General features: G+C 40.2%; 1 protein-coding gene across 5 annotated transcripts in view; it reads left to right on the top strand.

Annotated features, from left to right (window-relative positions):
- gbf1 (golgi brefeldin A resistant guanine nucleotide exchange factor 1) overlaps positions 1–20,972 on the top strand; it is a 51,601-nt gene that overhangs the window by 29,692 nt on the left and 937 nt on the right. For 2 of the 5 annotated variants that reach the window (XM_055029396.1, XM_055029395.1), the window contains exons 9-40: positions 1,051–1,086; positions 3,177–3,312; positions 3,532–3,755; positions 3,859–4,027; positions 4,194–4,405; positions 4,621–4,719; positions 4,799–4,993; positions 5,819–6,011; positions 6,108–6,239; positions 6,332–6,417; positions 6,507–6,709; positions 6,789–6,912; positions 7,853–7,978; positions 9,007–9,089; positions 9,947–10,183; positions 10,481–10,574; positions 10,973–11,149; positions 11,299–11,363; positions 11,480–11,603; positions 11,906–11,977; positions 12,139–12,233; positions 12,333–12,486; positions 12,915–13,140; positions 13,525–13,682; positions 14,514–14,763; positions 15,994–16,211; positions 17,120–17,270; positions 18,072–18,202; positions 18,288–18,389; positions 19,570–19,683; positions 20,259–20,436; positions 20,714–20,893. In XM_055029396.1, the coding sequence (XP_054885371.1) occupies positions 1,051–1,086; positions 3,177–3,312; positions 3,532–3,755; positions 3,859–4,027; positions 4,194–4,405; positions 4,621–4,719; positions 4,799–4,993; positions 5,819–6,011; positions 6,108–6,239; positions 6,332–6,417; positions 6,507–6,709; positions 6,789–6,912; positions 7,853–7,978; positions 9,007–9,089; positions 9,947–10,183; positions 10,481–10,574; positions 10,973–11,149; positions 11,299–11,363; positions 11,480–11,603; positions 11,906–11,977; positions 12,139–12,233; positions 12,333–12,486; positions 12,915–13,140; positions 13,525–13,682; positions 14,514–14,763; positions 15,994–16,211; positions 17,120–17,270; positions 18,072–18,202; positions 18,288–18,389; positions 19,570–19,683; positions 20,259–20,436; positions 20,714–20,893 (4,744 nt within the window). The remainder of the gene's footprint in view (positions 1–1,050; positions 1,087–3,176; positions 3,313–3,531; positions 3,756–3,858; positions 4,028–4,193; positions 4,406–4,620; positions 4,720–4,798; positions 4,994–5,818; positions 6,012–6,107; positions 6,240–6,331; positions 6,418–6,506; positions 6,710–6,788; positions 6,913–7,852; positions 7,979–9,006; positions 9,090–9,946; positions 10,184–10,480; positions 10,575–10,972; positions 11,150–11,298; positions 11,364–11,479; positions 11,604–11,905; positions 11,978–12,138; positions 12,234–12,332; positions 12,487–12,914; positions 13,141–13,524; positions 13,683–14,513; positions 14,764–15,993; positions 16,212–17,119; positions 17,271–18,071; positions 18,203–18,287; positions 18,390–19,569; positions 19,684–20,258; positions 20,437–20,713; positions 20,894–20,972) is intronic. The other 3 variants (XM_055029397.1, XM_055029399.1, XM_055029398.1) reach the window with 3 other exon arrangements.

Genomic DNA, 20,972 nt, shown 5'->3' with positions numbered 1-20,972 from the left:
AAAAAATCCTGTCATCAAATAGAAAATGGGGATCAAATGCTTTGTTTTCATTTAAACCTTAAAATAAGACAATTGGGGAAGCTTAGGCATTAATTTGCATCACTACAAATAATTGCTTAGGACAGTTGTTAATAAAACTAGAAATTTAGATCATATGTACCAATTCAGTGCACTATCTAATTATTAGGAAAATAACAAAAAAAATAGTTCAGTGTTAGTTATTGTCTTCAAACACCTGCCTGACAGGGTTTAGGTATTAAAACAACAATTGATGAAGGGGTAAGTTTAGCACTGGCATTTTTCAAACCGCAAGACACTTACACATGTAATGAACCCAATTTGGAGTTTATTAACACAGAGATTTCTTAAAATTTGGTAATTAAATACTCCAATTAAACTTAATAGTAGATAAGTTGACCCATCAGGTCATATCTGCACATTTGCAGTTAATAATTGTTGCTCCACTGTTGCCCACTCAGTGATTTTCTTGCTATACTTAGCAACATTTTAGACAAAAAAAAAAAAAAAAAAATAGTATCAGCCAAAATAAGAATCAGCAGGTCAGGCTTTTTAAAAATCGGCTATCGGCCGATTAAAAATCGGCCGATCTCTGCGGTGTTAGTCTCTGCATAACATGTCGACTAACAGTCCACTCAATAACACTTCACTTCTATAGATCATAGTCAGTTGAAAAAATAGCAAAAACTCACTCCCTCTGTCTTTTATACCCACATAACTGGTTCTAATATTTAGTGAAGATCTCCGTTTTGTGGGAAGTGGCCATTATGAAAGATGGTTAGATAAATAAATGAAGTATTTATCTGGCAGTTCTTCATTGCTTCTTTATGTATTTACTGCATTTCTTGCTCCCTGCTGGTTGGACAGTCTCCAGTGTATCCTTGTGCGCTTTACTCCAAACCCTTCACCCAGTTTGAAATCTGAACTTGTCCTCCCATGCATGAATCGTCCTGCTTAAGCATGTCATATGTTGGCTTATGAAGTGTTTTGTCACTAATCATGGGCAACTGCCTCCTCCTTTTCTCTTCTGAGGCTTACAATATCTTGTGGAAAAACAAACGTGTTCAGGTAAGGGAAATAGCTTAAGTTGCTAGCAGTGGGAAATTATTGTGGGTGTGACTTTTCTCTACTGTTACAGAAATCTCTGCGTGAAGTCATTCTCTCCCATTTTTACATTTATGCTCTATTGTATACTTTTTCCTCTTAACTTAAACCCTTCAAGTTTGCTTCTATGGTGAAAGGAAAGCTAATCCTCTTGCTATGTGGTGTAGCATCAGATGTAAATACAGCACAATGTAGATAACATCCTCAAATATCAGAGCTTAAATTTGCGATACAACTGGAGTAAGGATTTAACTCAGGGGTGTCAAACTGCAGTCCTCGAGGGCCGGTGTCCTGCAACTTTTAGATGTGCCTCTGCTGCACCACACCTGAATAGAATAATTAGGTGATTAGCAAGGCTCTGGAGACCTGATCCACACAAGGAGGAGGTAATTAAGCCATTTCATTCCAGTGTTTTGTACCTGTGGCTCATCTAAAACCTGCAGGACAGCAGCCCTTGAGGACTGGATGTTGACACCCCTGATTTAACTAGATAGTCATTCAACATCAATTTATATTCAAGGTAAGACTCATTTTTGGTTGTCACATTTTCCTACCCAGCCGTCTTTCATGGTTCATCAATAGGCTGCAGGTGCCCCCTAGTGGAACAAATAAATCATGTTTGAAAAACCAAAATTACATGTAAAACCCTAAACCACATATAGGTTTATCTCTGGTTGAACAATGTGTGTGCCCAGTTGATTTTCTTACTTTTTATTTTTGGGGGTATTTTATTTTAATCCATATAGCGCCCCAGGAGCTCTGGGAACCACTGCCCTAAACAATTACCCACAACTACAATTATGAAGAAATGCACATTGGGTTACCAGTCAGTCTGACTACAGCAAAGATGAATAATTGAAGACCTGTTGAAAATGTACAAATGTACTGAATACCTCATTCTTCTTAACAGAGTGTGCTTTTTCTGATAACTGCACAGTATTTATCTCTAAGCTGTATTCATTCAGACCTCCAGATTTCATCTGGATGGAAGCCTGGCAGCTGTCTGCTTAATAAAAGTTATTTACATTTTTATAAATAAATAAATAAATAAATCTTTTTTGTTGTGAAACTGATTTAAAAAAGAAGAGCTTGTTCACTTGAAAATACTACATACAATGTAAAGAAATTTAGAACATAAAATTAGGTATGAGGTAAAACAGAATGTGTAGAGCATGCATCAAAAGGCAGCAGAGACATTAATTCGCAACCATAATTGTACGGAGGATTAATGTTTTTTCTGAATAAAATACTGACTGTAGAATGATGGACTGAAGTATTTTGGAAACAGCCTTATGACCTTCCCAGATTGACAGAAAGCAACACATTTTTAACTTAAGCATATGTCTTTCTTCTTTTTTTCTTTTGGCATGGTGTTTACACATATTTGTCCTCTCAATGTATTTTTGTTTTTTTCTAGAGGGTGTCACTGGTGCTGATGATCAGTGCCTTTCCATAACAGGACATTGCTGCTACTTTTCCTCCTAAGTCCTCTGGACTTAGGAGGTCTGCTTCCCTCATATCTTTCCTATGTCGGCTTTTTTTTATTTGAATAAATATTGATATGTGGATGTGGATTCTGTTTATTTTTGTCCATTTCAAGTAGTTTTTTATGTTAAATATAAAACCCTGCAATGAAGTTTTTGATTAATTTTATCATTTAGCTTCAACTTAATCTTCCAATCAGGTTTCACATCATCTTACTGACTCTAAAAAAAAAATGCCTGTTGGGTTCGAAGCTCATTCACTCTTGAGCTTCTGTTTGCTTCTGTTGGTTTCTGAACAGGTTTAAGAGAGGAAATTTCGGTAGCTTTCATCTATGGCAGTAGTGACCGGCATCCTGCAGGTTTTAGTTCTCTCCCTGGTGATAGTAGCAACCTTTTCAGCATGTCAGTGTTCTTGAATGAGCTGTCATTTGATCCAGACTCAGTAAACCAGGGAGAGAACTAAAACTTGGAGGATGCCAGCCCTCGAGGACCGACTTTGGGCACTACTGATTTATGGTAATCAGCCAGCAGCCATGCTTGAAAAGGGTTCACTCTTTCAATTTTGTTTAGTTGAAAATGCGTGCTGGAGGAATGAGCGAGTCATCCAAATGGAAGAAGCAGAAGCGTTCACCACGGCCTCCTCGTCACATGGTCCAAAGCCCCTCTGACCCAGGCGGCTCCAGCACCCTCAGTAACAACCTCTCAGGTCAGTAGCAGCAATCGATGCTTTTCGGGCTTTTTATGAAATGAAATGAGATTATTTTCTATTGCCATGTCAATTCCTTGTAAAAACATGGATTAGGATATAAGGTGCAAAATTAACAAAATACAACTGAAATAATAAATGGTAAATTAATTTGAGAAGGCTGGATTATAGACATTGCCTGTGGTGGTCTACTGACTTCCTGCCTTGTTCTTATTCTAGGGGGAGTCCCGTTCATTGAACAAGGGTTTTCCAGCTCCAGCCTTGCCACATCGGACAGTGCTGGCTCTTCCATATCCAGCCCCATAGACAGTGGCCTGGACGCCGGCTCCAAAGCCACTTCCAGGGAAGACCTTTCTGACTTGGACCAATCCATTCCATCTGCAAACTCCTCTTGCACCATTACCTCACTAAATAGCATCGAGTCTGGCTCTTCACCCAAGCAGGTAGATTATTAACCTCCATTGGTGAAATGTGTTGAACTGTAAAAGCTTGCTACGTTCTGTTTTCTGTGGAACTGACCTGTTCAATCTCCCATGTGCCGCCCAGTCTGAGGGTGGGCAGGTCGAAGTGGCTCAGGCTGCGTCCGTAGATTCCATCCCTGAAGCTGTGGACGGTAAAGACTCCGTTCCTGATCATTCAGATCCCACCTCTGTTCATGACATGGACTATGTTAATCCTCGCGGAGTCCGATTCACGCAGTCCACACAAAGAGACGGTAGGGAGACGTGCCACGACTCTTAAATCGGATGCTTTTTGTAAACATGTTTTGTATTCATTTAAAGTATCCCACTGTCTGCAACACCAACAATAGTCGATCATTGTCAGCCGTTTTTTTCATTTCTTTGAAATGTTTTATTTTCCTTTTCCCCGTTTTTGTGCAGGAGTCGCACTTATTCCTTATGGCCTTCCATGCCTACGGGAGCTTTTTCGATTTCTGATTTCACTGACCAATCCTCATGACCGCCACAACACTGACGCTATGATACAAATGGGGCTGCAGCTTCTGACTGTAGCCCTGGAGTCTACATACGTTGTTAATTACCAGTCTTTACTAGTCCTGGTTAAAGACGAGCTTTGCAGGCATCTATTTCAGGTAGGAAAAATATATACACTTGTGTGTGTGTGTGTTTTTTTTTGTCTTGTTGAAAGAACTGTGGCATATTTTATTTATTTAGAAGTATGATTTGTGCTTCCCATTGTACATTTTTTCTGATGATTAATGTTTAACATAATTTTACTTTGATGAGCTGCAAACAACATGGTTATTACCTCAACATCATGGAATGACGCATGTGATCTGTGTTGTAGCTATTGAGTGTGGAACGTATGAACCTCTACGCTTCCTCCATGCGAGTTTGCTTTTTGCTTTTTGAAAGCATGAGAGAACATTTAAAGTTTCAGTTGGAGGTAATTGTCTTCACTACTTCTGGCATTCTTTTTGTGACGTTTGCTCGACAAACTAACAAACAGTTTGCTGACTTCTCAGATGTATCTGAAGAAGCTAATGGATATTATCACATCAGAGAACACTAAGATGCCATATGAAATGAAGGAAATGGGTCTAGAGGCTTTGGTCCAGCTCTGGAGGATTCCCAGCTTTGTGACTGAGCTATATATTAACTACGACTGTGACTTCTACTGCTCAAATCTGTTCGAAGACCTCACCAAACTGCTCTCCAAGGTAACATCTGTCTTGATTCATTTATTTAAATGGTTGCTTTTATTCATTTGTCAATTTGTTTGGTTATTCACAATTTTACATTTGGTTGTCTCTTTTTTTTATTAATTTGTTCAGCCAGATGTAAGAGTTATCTATACATGAATTTGAAGTTTTTCAAGTGCAAGAAAGTAACGGACCGAAGCCATCCTGGCAGGAATGGAATGTGCTCAGTAGCAGAAAATAAATATGTTTAAAGGTGTTTTCAGGGTTAAATAAATTTTAAAAATAAGATGTTCTGTTAATAGGATAGACTTGATTATTAATGTCAAATATTTCCAGGGGTACAATATTTTTTTTTAAATATTGTTAAAGGGCTTTTATTTCTATTTCACTGGTGGTTGACAACACCAATAAAATAAATAATTGTCTGGGAGTCAAACAGATAATATTAAACGATTACAGGGGTGCTCTGGTGGCACAGGGGCAAAGCACAACCCACGTATTGAGGCCTTAATCCTCGTGCTGGTGGTTGCAGGTTGGACTCCTGGCCTGGTGACATTTGCCGCATGTCTTCCCTCCTCTCTCATTACCCTCTTTCCTGTTGAAGTACTCTCAAATGAAGGCCACTAGAGCCAACAAAACCTTTAAAAAATATATATTGAACGATTACTCATTTTTTAATGAATTGTCAACTGATGTGGAAAGTTATGAAAAAAACTAATTCAGTACACTCCAACCTGCTTTTGCTTTATTTGTGTGTTCTTTTCTACCCACTGTGTCTAACCAGGGGCTTGTCTTTCAGACCGCTTTTCACATTTTTAGTTTTTGTTGTTGTTGCCTTTTCAGAATGCGTTTCCTGTGTCAGGGCAACTCTACACCACTCATCTGCTGTCACTGGAGGCCCTGCTGACGGTGATCGACAGCATTGAAGGCCACTGCCAATCCAAGGTGGTAAACAACACGACTCAGCAGAACCAGTCAGATACACTACTGGCAGATGAAGAAGGATCCACTTCGAATGGAGCAGACTTAACACCTGGTATCACAATTGCATTTGCTCCATCATTGCCATTAAAGTTATGGATGGAAAGTAAATTATTATTTGTGTAACACGAGATGCAAAATATTTCTTCAGATCTTAACGGCAAAGGCAATCCTAATAATTCTCCTAAAGCGGCGAACGTGTCAGGATATCCGCCTACCAGTGGCTTCCTAATGGCTGAGAAGATGAAACTGGGTCGGGAGGATCAAGGAGACACTGATACCGGTGATGTTCAAATCCCCCAAAAAACCCTCCTCCTTTAAATCATTTTGTGAGAATTCAGTCGGGGAGTTGATCCGTTTACTTTTCTTCAACAGAGAAGAAAGCACCAAAAAAGCCTCCCCGCTTCTCTACGTGTTTACCAGAGTCACTGGAGTTGTTGGAAATTAGAACCAAGAAAAAAGTAAATGATTTGGATTTCCTTCTGTTTTTTTTTTTTACATTACATCCAGAATTAGTATTTAAACTGTGTGGGACCTGTCTTGTGTTTAGCTTCTTATCACAGGCACAGAGCAGTTTAACCAGAAACCTAAGAAAGGAGTCCAATTCCTTCAGGAGAAAGGCCTGCTTAGCGACCCGTTGGACACCAAGCAGGTGGCGCAGTGGCTCAGAGAAAACCCCCGTCTGGACAAAAAGATGATCGGGGAGTACATAAGCGACCGCAAGAACACTGAACTCCTGGACAGCTTTGTGAAGTATTGTGAAATATCATTCATGTTTGTTGTCATTTCATGCATCAATAAAGTCTCACTCTAACACAGACCTTTTTGGTAGTACGTTCACCTTCCAGGGTCTTCGTATTGACGAGGCCTTACGGCTCTATTTGGAGGCCTTCAGGCTTCCCGGAGAGGCTCCTGTAATTCAGAGACTGCTGGAAACCTTTACAGACAACTGGCAGGTAAGTCTTGTATAAATTCCTATTTGCAGCATCACGTTCCATTTTACCTGAGTTTTAAAAAAACTAATGCGAAAGGTGCCACATCTTAACTAGTGCCTTAATGGGGTGGAGACGAAGACAGAAATTAAGATTGCCAGATTACTTAATCATCCATTTTTTGTAACAGCTCCTGGTTAAACATTAGGATTCACATTACAACAGCCTTTAAGGGAAATTGTGCTCCTGGCATTGAACAACAACAACAAAATAATTGATGTTTGACTTTGCAATAAACAAGTTGTTGATGAAGAAAGATTTATTATTACCATAAAAACTGTTCTCAACAGTACACCATTTCTGATGGTGTAATTTTCAACTGTTTCAACAATTTTCTCCTGCTATAATGAAACCTGAAACTTGTAAACCTGGTTATGACAGTGTAAATGCTCAGGAATGTTAGATAAGAGAAGTAATTTAGATTTCTGGGGCAGCTTTCCGAGAAACCTGTTGTTGGATATGTTCAATAAGAATATATCAACTATTTGTGAAATTTGGGATAATAATCAAGTTACTGTAAAATAAAAGTAAAAAAGTACCAAAGGACAGATCCTGCTCCCAAGTTATCTGACGTTTACTGTCACTTTTAACTGTAAGCCACTGTATTTCTTAGGGCAGATAGCTTTTAAAGCTCCACCACGGTTTGCTAGTATTTGTGAACTTAATGTCATAAGAAATGTTGTAGTTTTATTTGTTGTGCATACCAGGTCACTCAACATTGACACAAATATTTTCAATGTTAAATATTTAACACTTACTTTGAAGGGATTCATTACTCATAATGGCAGTAGTGCGTTGGTTAACATGCGCAACACTTGAGGTCCACAGAGGCTGTAGATCTAAATAAACTCAGGAGGTTTGTGTGTGGTGTTTTAATGCTGTTTGCTGGTTTGTATATTTGCAGAAAGTCAACGGTTCTCCTTTCATGAACAATGATGCAGGCTTTGCTTTGGCATATGCTGTGATTATGCTGAACACAGATCAACACAACCATAACGTTCGAAAGCAGAACATCCCCATGACCTTAGAGGTAAGTGACTCTACAGTCACAGTGAAGCTAACTCAGCCCGTCTTCCTGTCTATTGTTTTATCTTATTGGTTTTCATGGTGTAGCAGTCTCTTGGATCTGCTAGCATTTGCCCACAGAAAACCCATTGCCAACTGTTCCTTCAAATAGTGGCCCCTGTTTGAGGTGAAATGCTCTTAGACAATGGAGAAAGGGGTGGGCTTGACATCTGGTGTTCCCGTTTTTTCCTCTTTGATTGACATTTTCTGAAGACTAAACATAGTCTCCAGGGAACATGTGGGTGGGCTGCTTTAACTGACAAATGACAGGCAGGTTTCCCTTTTTGACTGTCTCAGGCTCTTATCTGTGAATGTGTAGGATTGTTATACAGCACCTTTATAGAACATATAGTCTTCCATCTCCACATTGGAGTTAACTTATATTATGCCCTGTCCCTCACTAGCTGTCTGCACCACAGTTTCTGTTGGAAATACTATTATTACCATAAATAAATGAGTCTGACTTTGATGAAGGGATGTGTCAAATGAGGTGAAGATGAGGTCTGTTTTGTGATGTTTGTAGCTAGCAGATGATCCCATATTTCCAACTTGATTGAGGATTTATTTATGGTCATGTGCTCCTTCTGTGAACATTTGATAGAAACGGTTTGATTTTTAGTACCCTTGGCGATCTCTGCCTCTGTCTGTCTGTGTTTTTCTCTGTGACCTTGCATAGTAGCTGGTATTTTCTCTGTTCAGCCCCCAGGTATCACATACCCTGCCAATGAAGGCTTGAGGCTATCAATCGTCACTAGGTGGTTATGTTTATTTACACAAACCACTTTGGTTTAATCCCTGTTTTCCTAACTATTGAACTTAAGCGTATTAAATGACACAGAAGTACGTTTAAATGGTGGTTGTTTAAATGTTGGTTTGAACCAAGGCTGTAGAAACAGTGCTGTTCATATTGGGGTTGTCTCAAGAAATAAAGCTGAACTGTTCTAAAGCATTAGTTAGCTTTTCTTCTTTGTTTGGTCTTGTTTTCCCAAACAGCAATTCAAGAAAAATCTCAAGGGTGTTAATGAAAAGCAGGACTTTGACCAGGACATGCTGGAGGACATCTACAATGCTATCAAGTAAGAAACCAGAGTACAACGAAGGAGCTCTTTTCCTTCATTAATCCAAACTGTTCTTCAGCAAACCATTCTTCAGTCTTCAGGTTTTTTTTCTCCATTGTATTGTTGTTTTGTTGACGTTGGTTTCGTCCAAACAGCAGGCAAATATGACCAAAATCTGATTTTCTTTTCTTTTCCCCATATGTGACCCATATCCAACTTTTTCAAGGCAGTCTGAATATCCCAATTCCGTTCTTTTCTCACGTTAAAAAGAACAAAAAAATCCCTTTTGTCCCACTTCCGTATGTGGAACAAAATCGTATTCATGTTTGAGAAATCCTTTAATCTCCATGGCAACTTTTCAAAATGCCAGCACCACCTTCAAGGTGCGTCCCCTCCTCAGGGCCTCAGTGTCCAACCACTGTCGTCACCATTGCCCAATATAAAATGCTGATGTATTAAGAATTTTTGAAACCGAAGCTAACACAGTAACTTGATTATGCTATAAATTCGCACCACGTACCTGGAAAGCACATAAGGACTGGACTCACGTTTTTTTTTTTTGTTTGTTTTTTTTTTGTTTTTTGTTATTAGCATGGCCTCATTTACCACAAACAATACATTTTGCTCTCTGGCAGTAGTCATTCTGTATGGGTCGCATGTTCTTTTTGTCCAAATATATTAATCAGTTACGGTAATCCTTTCACTTAAGTCCTAAATGTTCAATTTGCCGTTGTATAAATCTAAATTTGGATTCCTTATCTTGACCTTTAATTCAAATTGACTTCTTTTCTATAGACCTTTTTGTGTTTCCAGTTTTTATTTTCTGCTTCTGTGTTTAATCTCTGAAATCGCTTCACTGATTTTTTATTGCTCAGGAGTGAAGAGATTGTGATGCCAGACGAGCAGACGGGTTTAGTGAAGGAGAACTACGTTTGGAGTGTGTTGCTGCACCGCGGTGCCACTCCCGAGGGGCTTTTCCTCCACCTACCGCCAGGCAGTTATGACCATGACCTGTTCACCATGACCTGGGGTCCTACCATCGCTGCTTTATCCTATGTCTTTGACAAGAGCCTCGATGAAAACATCATCCAGAAGGCCATCACCGGGTTCAGGTACATGAGTATAGAATCATCAGATAGAAAGGTGATGAGCTGGAACTTATGAATGACGTACAAAAAATAAAAAGAAAGCAGCATCACTACAGTCGCTTTAAGCCTCGCCTTTACTCTTCTGTGACAAGATCTCCACTTTTAGTAGAGTGGTTTATTGTTTATAAATCTTGTTGTTGTTTACAGTTAGCTCAGTGGGGTAGAAAATGCATGTTTTAGTTCAAATTAACAGCTGGTTATAATGTTTAGGATATGTCAGCTGATTCATCTTGTAGAATAATTTGGGTTTCTATCTTTCAGAAAATGTGCAATGATAGCTGCTCATTATGGCTGCAGTGACGTGTTTGACAACTTGATTATTTCCCTCTGCAAGTTCACAACTCTGGCCAGTGAGGTGAGTCGCTGTCGTCTCGTGGTGTTCTCGTTATTTTTGTAGCCATCAACAAGCTTCTGACGTAATGTATTCAGAGGTTTTTTTCAATGTGCTGTGGTCAGGAGTTGGCGGGAGGAAAGCGTCGTGGAATATTGATATTCCAAACTCATTTCTGATCTGTAGTCAGGATCGTTGTTAAGCTGGGGAACCCCACAGTGTTCAAGTTCCACCAGAATTAATTCAGAGTTTGAAGGCTAAGTAAAGCACTTCGTTAAGGCACAAATTGTGGAGAAAGACTGAGGCACAAAAAATATATATTTTATTCTGGATCTTTTTATAAATTGTTTCAGTTTTTAGCCAGCAAACAGTAAATGTAATTGTAAATGCGTTCCTCTATCTGAATGTGTTCTTCCTGGCAGTCTGTGGAAAACCTTCCTACCGTATTTGGTAGCAACAACAAAGCCCAGACTGCTGCCAAGACGGTTTTTGATTTGGCTCATAAGCACGGTAACATCCTGAGGGAGGGCTGGAAGAACATCATGGAGTCCATGTTGCAGCTCTTCAGAGCCCAGCTCCTGCCAAAGGCCATGGTGGAGGTCAGTATACCATCTGAGTGCTGCCTTTGGAAAGGCTGAAATCTGATCAAGAAAAAGACAAACAAAAGCAAAAAATATGTTGAGATGGTATTTTACATACTTTGCTGCCACCTGCTGTTCTTCACTCAAACACGACAATTATTCCTCAGATGGAGGACTTTGTGGAGCCAAACGGAAAAATTTCACTTCAGAGAGAAGAATTGCCTTCAAATCGGTAAACTCATCCTCATCTGTGTGTGTGTGTCAATATGTCTGTATGTATGTATGTGTGCGTTTGTATATGTGTGTCTATATGTATATTCATACATGTGTTTATCTACTACGTAACAGTGGTGAATCAGCAGTCTTAAGTTTTATCAACTGGTTGACACCAAGTGCAGCTGAGCAGTCAGGACTCAGAGGACCAACCACAGAAAATCAGGAAGCCAAGCAAGCTGCCATCCTCTGCATTAAGGTACTAATTGCACATCGTGTTGATCACATTACTTTATAATTTTATCAACAAATTTTAATTCTATGCCACATATAAGTCCAGATATATTTTTATTTCAGTTGTGTTCTGGTTGAAACTAGTTACAAGTATAAATTATTGACAAAAACATCCTGGTTTGCACAGTTGCTTTCATATGTCAATGTAAGCCACACAGTTTTAAAAATAATCTCAAACAATTTTTCCATATGGAAAATGTGTAGAGCTTCTCTATAACTTATCATCCATTCAGATGTTGTTCTGCTGTCCCTTTTATTGTCTTGCAGCAATGCGACCCAGAGAAGCTGATCACTGAGAGTAAATTTCTCCAGCTGGAGTCTCTGCAGGAGCTTATGAAGGTTTTTTGTCTTTCTGACTGGATGCCTCATGTTTTCTGTCAAGTGTTTTTGCTGTGTATTGATTTAACCAAAGCTCTTTGTTGGGCAGTTTCAAGAAATGTCTCATTTAAAAAAACTAAAAAAACAACAACAAAACACTCATTTCCATTTCCTCTTATAAGGCACTGATATCTGTGAGCCCAGATGAAGAGACCTATGATGAAGAGGATGCCGCCTTCTGTTTGGAGATGCTGCTGCGCATTGTTCTGGAGAACAGGTGAGAATCAAGTTGCTCAGAAAAAACAATTACCACTTTTGCTAAACGGTCAGCGTATATCAGTTTTAATTGAGTCAACCTTTGTTTTTGCGTTTGAAGGGACCGCGTGTCGTGTGTCTGGCAAACCGTCCGGGACCATCTCTATCACCTGTGTGTTCATGCCACAGAGAGCTGCTTCCTGGTGGAGCGAGCTGTGGTTGGTCTGCTTCGACTCGCGATCCGCCTGCTGCGCAGAGAGGAGATCAGCTCTCAGGTACAGAACCGAGCAACAGATTGTCAGCATGGATGAGACATTTACAGGCCGGATGGGAAAGACAATCTGACGTCTTTTACTCGCTTCAGGTTCCGTCACATTTCCCATGTCTGTCACTTTAAAGAAATGCTTCCCATATTTGTTTTTGTAAGTTACAATTTATTGCTCCTTAGTTAGAAACAGATTATCAAACTGTGTAGAAACATACTGAGGAAATGGCGTCATAATGGCTATTGTTACTCATGTATTCATCACCTCAGTGTGATGTGAAGCAAGTCGCCACATCAGAATTGCAACATTCTTTGCTGATTCTGCCCATTTATGTTTCAAGATATTATTTTTGTGCTTGTGAAGAGTGCAGAATGGCAATAATTTCTAATGCATTTAAAGGTTTTCGTTGCATTATCACGCTTCCTGTTCATTCACAGGTCCTTCTCTCTCTACGTCTCCTGCTCATGATGAAGCCGCACGTCTTGTCCCGGATCAGTAGGGAAATTGCTTATGGCCTTCATGAGCTGCTAAAGACGAATGCAGCCAACATCCACTGTACAGATGACTGGTACACACTCTTCTCCCTGCTGGAGTGCATTGGAGCCGGAGTTAAACCTCGTGCCTCCTTCCAACTTACATCTTCTTCTGCTGACAATGAAACAGGTTCAATATTTCCCTAAATTTACATTTCTTACGTTCATTTTCTATTTTTGAAGAGGCAGTATTTAGTAAAATCAACTTTTGTGAGCTTTCTATCATGTTATGACATTCCTTCATCAAAATACTACATGGAGGGTTGCCTTGATTCTTTCCTGGATGTTTGAGAAATACTCTTATCCTCCATGGCAACCATTCAGCTGCGCGTAACACTCGGCACCTGTAGGTTTTAAATTATTTACTTTCAAACACGATAGGCATAAACATAATCTAATGTTTATGTGTGCCACATAAACATTAGGTTTCTCCGATGCTCTGCTGTTTGAAACGATACACAAAGAACATAAAATGCCTCTTATAAACTAGCGTTGGTTTTCCTCATGCCTGCAGGTGCGCAGTCGGACAGTGAGCTGTCATCTCATCATTCCAATGAAGTCAGTTTAGATCGCGGCTACACATCTGACTCAGAGGTGTACACAGACCACAGTAAGACCAGGATACCTCGCTCCACTACTGATGTGGACGTGTCCAGCAGTGGATGGCTTGTGGTAAGTCCTCACACTTAGAAATGGACAGGTGATGTTAAACAATTAGCTCCATGTTACGGTAATGATCTGATGTCTGTTATGGCTGGTGGTCCAGATGTAGCCTTGATTTCACCGAAGCCTAATGACTTGCATGGCTCTGGAAGTATCTATGAATCATTTGTCTGAACTACAATTATACACACTAACCGAGGCTTAACATTCTCTCCACTGTGTCTACAAAAAGGACTTGATATTGAAGCGAGATGTTCAGTACCGAGCTGCCTCTGAATATTGAAGTTCGATGCACAGAAAAGCCAGCACTCCGTTGTCCATATGTTTAAAATTTTGCACCGTTTGTTTTTCTTCTATCTTTGCTCATACTACGCTCATCAGTGAAAAGGCGTTAAGCTTGCGTCGCCCGTGGCAGGAAGCAGCCTGACAAAAAATGCCACTGAAAATGTTGGTAATGCAGGCTGAGTGGAGCCGGGTCCGTTAGAGCCAGTGGAAAAGGGCCATTAGTTTGATTTGCCTTGGGCCGGCCCGGGTTCTCATAGATGTACCTTGTTGAATGATTTAACATTACAAGTCAGTGGCTATAATTCTTCAGGATCTTTGTTTTTGTAGTACTTTACCTCCAGTAAGGAATGAAAACAATGTAACTTAGAAGTGAAACTGAAAGGCAGTATTTTTTCAGTTGTAAAAATTAAGGCATTTCCTAAATATCCAATTTTCTGCTAAATATAAAGTAAAACCACAAAGAATTTCTTACTGGAGCACCAGCTAAACTAAGGTGCATTTAATATTTTATTATTTTAAATATAATAAAAAAAAATTTTCCCCCCCACTCACTAGGTGGGAAAAGTTGATTTGGAGACAAGTAAGCCGACCCCAGTAAACTCCAAAGCTCAGCTGAATCACCCGTTGGTCAACCAGTACAGCCTGACTTTGGGTCAGGACCTCGGCCAGCATGACACCAAGTCTCTCATCAAGTGTGTGGAAACCCTTTCTTTTATTGTCCGTGACGCCGCCCACGTCACCCCCGACAACTTTGAGCTGTGTGTTCGGACCATCCGTGTGTTTGTGGAGGCAAGCCTCAATGGAGGTGAGAAGATGCTTAAAACTTTCTCTAACATTGTTGTGTTTTCTCTCTGGGATTCAAGAACTAATAGAGAACAACGTATTAGTCTGAAAGGCCTTTATGTGTTGATGTGATGACAAACCACTTTTCAACATACAATAGATTTTTGTTTCAATATTGAAAGTCTGTGGTTCTAAATTTGAACACAGTTGACAACTAAGTGCAGTTTTACTTCCAGGATTTACAGTTGATCAATACCTTTGATCAATAGTGTAAGCTTGTTAGAGAGTGTGTGGTGTGGCTGTGTCTAAGAGCAGGTAAACACCAGAACTTTTCTGAAATGCTTGTCATCTTCATGTCATCTGTGTTCTTTTACAATATCATCAGTATCCAAGAAATTTAATTAATACATGTTCATGATGGTGGTTCTTGTAGATCGCATGTATCTGATGTGATGTCTCTGAAAAGAGCTCCTCTACTCAGTTAGGAGATGAGAAACAATTGACATGAAACGGTGGAGTCCGTAGCTCCACCTCCAGAACATTTGGTCTTGATAGAAGGAACTGATTCCACAAAAAGAACTCCAAATTTCAGAGTGAAAGTCCTGTTTGCAGCTGATTGCAATTGATTTTCAAGCTATGAAATTACGACCAACCCTGTGTTGATTTAAAGTCAGGCTGAAGACTGGCTTTAAATCAATAGTAAGCGATGCACATCTCCTTGAAGATGCATTTATATTAGAGGCGTCATTCAGAAGAAGACCCTGGTCATCTTCTGAATGACCAGAATCTGTACAGACTTAAGGCTAAGCATCGGTAAATTTGGTGTGCTTTCCTGCATTTCTGTTGGTAAATGACCTTTTGTAAGGTAGATTTATAGACACATTGACAGTTTAATGGACAGCATAATCCTTTATACAACTTTCTAAGATGCCGAATTGAAATATTATCTCAAAACTGTAAAACAGCAAATAAACTCTGCGAACTTCCAAGGAAACCAATTTACAACATGAGTAACTGGCATAAACTTTAGATTATTTTGCCACTTTGGTTCACAGACTATATACTGGCTTCTCTTTTGGTCCAGGATAAAGTGAATACAGAAAAATGAAACACCCTGGCATCATTATTCTAGTACTGTATTTATCAATCATCTTGTGACTTTGCAAATGAACAGAAAACTAAATAATGGTCGATTCTTAGTCTACTGTGATCCAAAATTTATGTATTTTTTCCTGGTAAATGTCTTCTTGAGGTTATCGGAACCATGACAAGAAGAAGAACCACAAATACGAGTCCAAGTCCCGGATGAGAAAGAAGCCAGTGGGGAGGGAGCGAGACATCGGAGGCAACACAAGACGAGTTGGAAGTCGAGTGTCAAGTCAACGTCTGTCCCGTTCTCACAGCGACGATGAGGAGGATGAGGGTGTTCCAGCGAGCTATCACACCGTGTCATTACAGGTTAGTCAAGATGTAAGTACAATAGCCCTTTTCATCGTTCTACGTTTACTGTAATCCTCACATCCTTGATGTTCGACACACCTGGTTTCTGTCAACCCTGTCCGGTCCTCGGGGGCCGGTGTCCTGCAGCTCTTAGAAGCGTCGCTGGTTCAATACCGTGAATCAAATGGCTGAACTGCTTCCTGAGTGCAGTCAAGTTCTCCACAGTCCATTTGAAACTGGGAGGACACCTGGGATCCCTTAGAAACTCCTTCGAGTTTTTCATTCTCTCTCCACTAAAAGGTCTTGCCAGGCGCTTCTGTATGACATTGGAGGATAGTAATGCCTAACGATTAACCCAGTCGTTCTCAAACTGTGGTACCCGGACCACTGGGGGGCAGTCCTTCAACAACCCTGTCCAGTGACAGTGACTTTGATACTGTTTATTTGTGAGCTCGAAGTTCAGCATATATAGTTAGCATACCAAGTGATTATGTTTAAAAGTGGCTTAAACTGGGTCACTCCAAAATAAAAACTGAAGATGTTGGTGTTGACGCCTCCATTGATGCTCTCACGCAGTTCCCGCACTCTTCTATAAAGCTGTTGAGAGCGCAATGTCTTCTACTGGTTTCCTGGTTTAGAAGGTTCTGGTTCTTTTCTGTGGAACCTCTGGAGATGATGATGCAAAGAAGGATTTTACATAAATGAAGAATATCACAGAGAGTCTTCAGTCAGAAGCTGCTATAGGAGATCCTGTCTACCCTATCAGCCTCTACAACACCTAGTTGAAGAAAACTGTGGAAGTAATAAAGTATTTTTCAATTGAATAGGAATATTTCTCAGCGCAGAATAAATATTTGTTGAGTTTACCTTCTGAAGTTCCTGATGCATGGAGATCATGTATGATGTGACTGTTCATTCTACTGTTTGTGCCCAAGCAGCTGCTGGACCTGATGCACACCCTTCATACACGTGCAGCCAGCATCTACAGCTCCTGGGCAGAGGAACAGCGCCACCTAGAGGCTTCTGGCAAAAAGATCGAAGCTGACTCTCAAACTTTGTGGACCAGCTGCTGGTGCCCGCTGCTGCAAGGTGACAATTACGTTATCCTGAAATTGGACATAAATAGATTCTCAACTCTCCTTACTTTTAACAGAAATGAGTGCTATTTGATTGATGCATAGGAGCATTTTAAAAACGCTCAACATATTTTCTATACTTCTTCTCCTAAAAAACTCATTCCAGGTTTGTCTAGCTTCATGCTTTAAATGGGACACACAGATGGTCGTCCAGCCTGGTTTCAGCAGATAGTTTTTTTCCTGACACATCTGCAATCACACACTTAACTCACCTGCTGAGGGATCAAAGACTGAGGGATTGATTAAAATGAACATATTAAAGTCATGGAGGTGATGATTTGTTGGTTTGAAACAAATACCACTAGGCTGCTTAATGTCAGATATTCTCACAATTTGGACAATAATTTTTATTTGCTGGTTGTGAAATGATTCTCAGTTATTTTGATTTATTTTTCTCTTTCTTTTTTATGGCTGTCATCAGTTGTATGTGATTGATTGTGTTCACTAAAATTCTGAATTTGTGATAAATAAAGGGATTATTATTGTAAAATATCTTGGTCATAAATTTTGGTTCTTCAGAATAATTTTAATACTGTACAACCATCGTATTGCTAGTTCTCAAATTTCTAATATCAAACTTCACTGCCTGACTGTGTGAACGATGGCTACTGAATCGCGTACTGCAACCGGTGTGAAAGGGATTCATTATGATATAAGAAAAGAAAGGCCAACAGTGGTTTGAATGACACATCCGGAGATTTGTTGTATTAAAATCGACTCACGTCTCGCATGTGTCTTTGGTGGCGCTCTCCAGGCATCGCTTGGCTGTGCTGCGACGCCAGGCGACAGGTCCGCATGCAGGCCCTCACGTACCTCCAGAGAGCTCTGCTTGTCCATGACCTGCAGACACTTGATGCAACTGAGTGGGAGTCCTGCTTCAACAAGGTTGTAGCACTACACATGTCTTACACCAGGCAGCAGTGTTGCATCATAACTAAAATGTAAGAGTTGAATTGATGTGTGTTTGCAGGTGCTTTTCCCTCTGCTAACAAAGCTACTGGATAACATCAGTCCAGCCGATGTGGGTGGAATGGAGGAGACCAGAATGAGAGCCTGCACGCTGCTGTCAAAGGTTTGAAGCCACGTTTCGCTCACTGTTAGCAGTCATCGCAACACATCTTCTCTGCTAATGACAGGTCATGAGTTCATTCCAGACTTGGAAGTCGAGTCTTAACAAACTTCTTCCATTTGTCTGTCCCGGTTGTTTCTTCTATTAAATAGCTTTTTGTTTTCAATTGTTTTTTCCTGGTTTCCCCCTAGAAAACTTGCTAAGCCTGGTGGTTGGGCGCCAGGTCACCCAGTCATCCAGCAGCCTGATGACATTTTTTAACTCAAACATTTGAGTTAAAAAAAATGTTTGAAGGTGACAGGGAGTTTGAAAATATCACTTGGTAATTATGTGTTATTGAAAAATTGGATGATTAACACCTGAACACCAACTACAAAGTCTTTAAAAATATGCAGACATTTAGACTTAATTAAATAAGCAATACTTGCTGGTGGCCGCCAGGGTCATCATACATTGGAGGAAGACCTGGGTACAGTGGAGCTGGACTGATTCACCTCACCTTCTTTGTTGGACATTGAGTTTAAAGATTGATACAAGAAGAAGAAGCCAGAATGTAGCGGCATGTTTTGCGACAAATCTGCATTATCAGAGACAATGGGAATAGATTCCACCAACAAACACTTTACTTTACCTTAACTGTTGGAGATTATATGAAATTCTGACACACCTTGAAAGGAGATATATTTGTCTTTCTGTTGAAATGTTTTGTTTAATTTTTTCATTTCATATTTTCTGACAGGCCAACTGACCGCTTTTCCTGGGACAAGCAATTGTATAAGTGTATTAGTTTTCACGCCACTATGACAAAGTTCTCCTTTCAATGCGGAGGGCACTTTGAAAGTATCCTCCACACTTCCAAAGTGCGGAGGATACTTTCCTACAATACGATAAGGTTGTCTGTTTGCAACAAGCTTTAAATATGTACATTTTACACAGGCCTGATTCATCCACCAAGTTTGGTGAGTTTTTATATTTAAAGCTTCCAAAAAGTCACTTCATTTGGGAGGAAAGAAAAGAAAAACACTATTATTACAATAAGCCCTGGCAGAGCTTAACCGGTTGGGCCTAAAAATGTACGATTTTATACTCTTTTTTTTTAATAGAAGCTTTTCTGTATGTTTTTTTGAGGGTATTGAATTGTGGTCTGTGTGTGTTAAGTTCCAGTATGTTTGTGCTTTTCTAGGTCTTCCTGCAGCACCTCTCTCCCCTGCTGTCCCTACCCACCTTTGCTGCCCTCTGGCTCACCATTCTGGATTTCATGGACAAGTACATGCATGCAGGATCCAGTGACTTACTGGTGAGGATAGCGATTACCACACCCACACTTTTTCTCATATAAAGTTAATTAGGCTGCGCTCACACTGGAGCATGAAGTGACTCAATACTGACTTTTATTACATGATGTGACCTGTATCAGATCTTTTCAGGATAGTTTGAACAACACGGGTCGGATTCTTTACAAATGCAACCTGGATGTCCGATACATGTATTCTCCTTACCTGAATGTCACTGATACTCGATAAACACTATACTGCGTTGTGATATGCAGCAACAACCATGACGGATACAATAAGGATTAAGTTGATAACATTCTGCCTCTGGTCAGAGAACGACTTCAAATGTGTAAGCTATGCTTTCAGGTCGTTTGCCCTTCACTCTGGAGGTCACGTATATTTGGAAGTCTGAACGGCCACGGCAAAAAAAATCCGATTTGAAAAAAAAATTGGAATTAGGTCACTTCAGGCCACAGTGCGAACGAAGCCTTAGTCTCAATTAAAAAAAGAGTATATTTCATTTTTGATGATACAGTACTAAGAGGCTGAGTACCTCCGTTCTATTTTTATGCCCTTGTTTGCTTGTGTTTCTATGCAGCTGGAGGCGATTCCTGAATCTCTAAAAAACATGTTGCTGGTTATGGACACTGCAGGGATTTTCCGCAGCTCTGACTCTCGGACAGGATACTCTGACCTGTGGGAAATAACATGGGAACGTATTGTGTGCTTTCTTCCAAACCTGAGGGAGGAGCTATTCAAACAGACAGTTATAGCAGGTATTCACTTCCTAGCATTCATTATGAGGAAGCGTTATCTTCGTAGAAATGATCCGCCCTAAATTTAATGTCGCTTCCAGAATACTGCCAGTAGGATTTGGTCTTGTTGAATATCTATGAAAGAACATATTTCATCTCCATGTGACATTCTTCATTAAATGAAACAAAGAAATCCATATTGCCCTTCCCATTCGGCTGCTACTGTACTATTAAGCAAATGATTTCACACGATGTTATGATAAAGCTCTTGTTTTGTCTTTAATTTTTGTTATTTTAGAGCCAACTCCCGGACCTCAAACTGAGCCAGTGCAGTCAGCATCCACAGCTGAACGCCCCTCGTCCCCTCAGGAGTCTCCCTCTCTCACCCAGCCTTCCTCCACGGTCCTGACGCCAGCAGAGACTCCACTGTCCGTCAGTCAAGAACCAACTCCAGACCCTCAGTTAGCTAGTGCCAACGGTAAGCACTGGTGACACGACTTGGGTAAAAAATGTTCAATTGAGATAGTTGCATGGTCTGTAATTAATTAATTGCAGGT

Source organism: Poeciliopsis prolifica, unplaced genomic scaffold (assembly GCF_027474105.1).
Source record: "Poeciliopsis prolifica strain line A6 unplaced genomic scaffold, Auburn_PproV2 SCAFFOLD005, whole genome shotgun sequence".
In the NCBI taxonomy this organism is placed as follows: domain Eukaryota; kingdom Metazoa; phylum Chordata; class Actinopteri; order Cyprinodontiformes; family Poeciliidae; genus Poeciliopsis; species Poeciliopsis prolifica.
The sequence above is the reverse complement of the archived record's forward strand: the minus strand, read 5'-3'. Positions and strand labels throughout refer to the sequence as shown.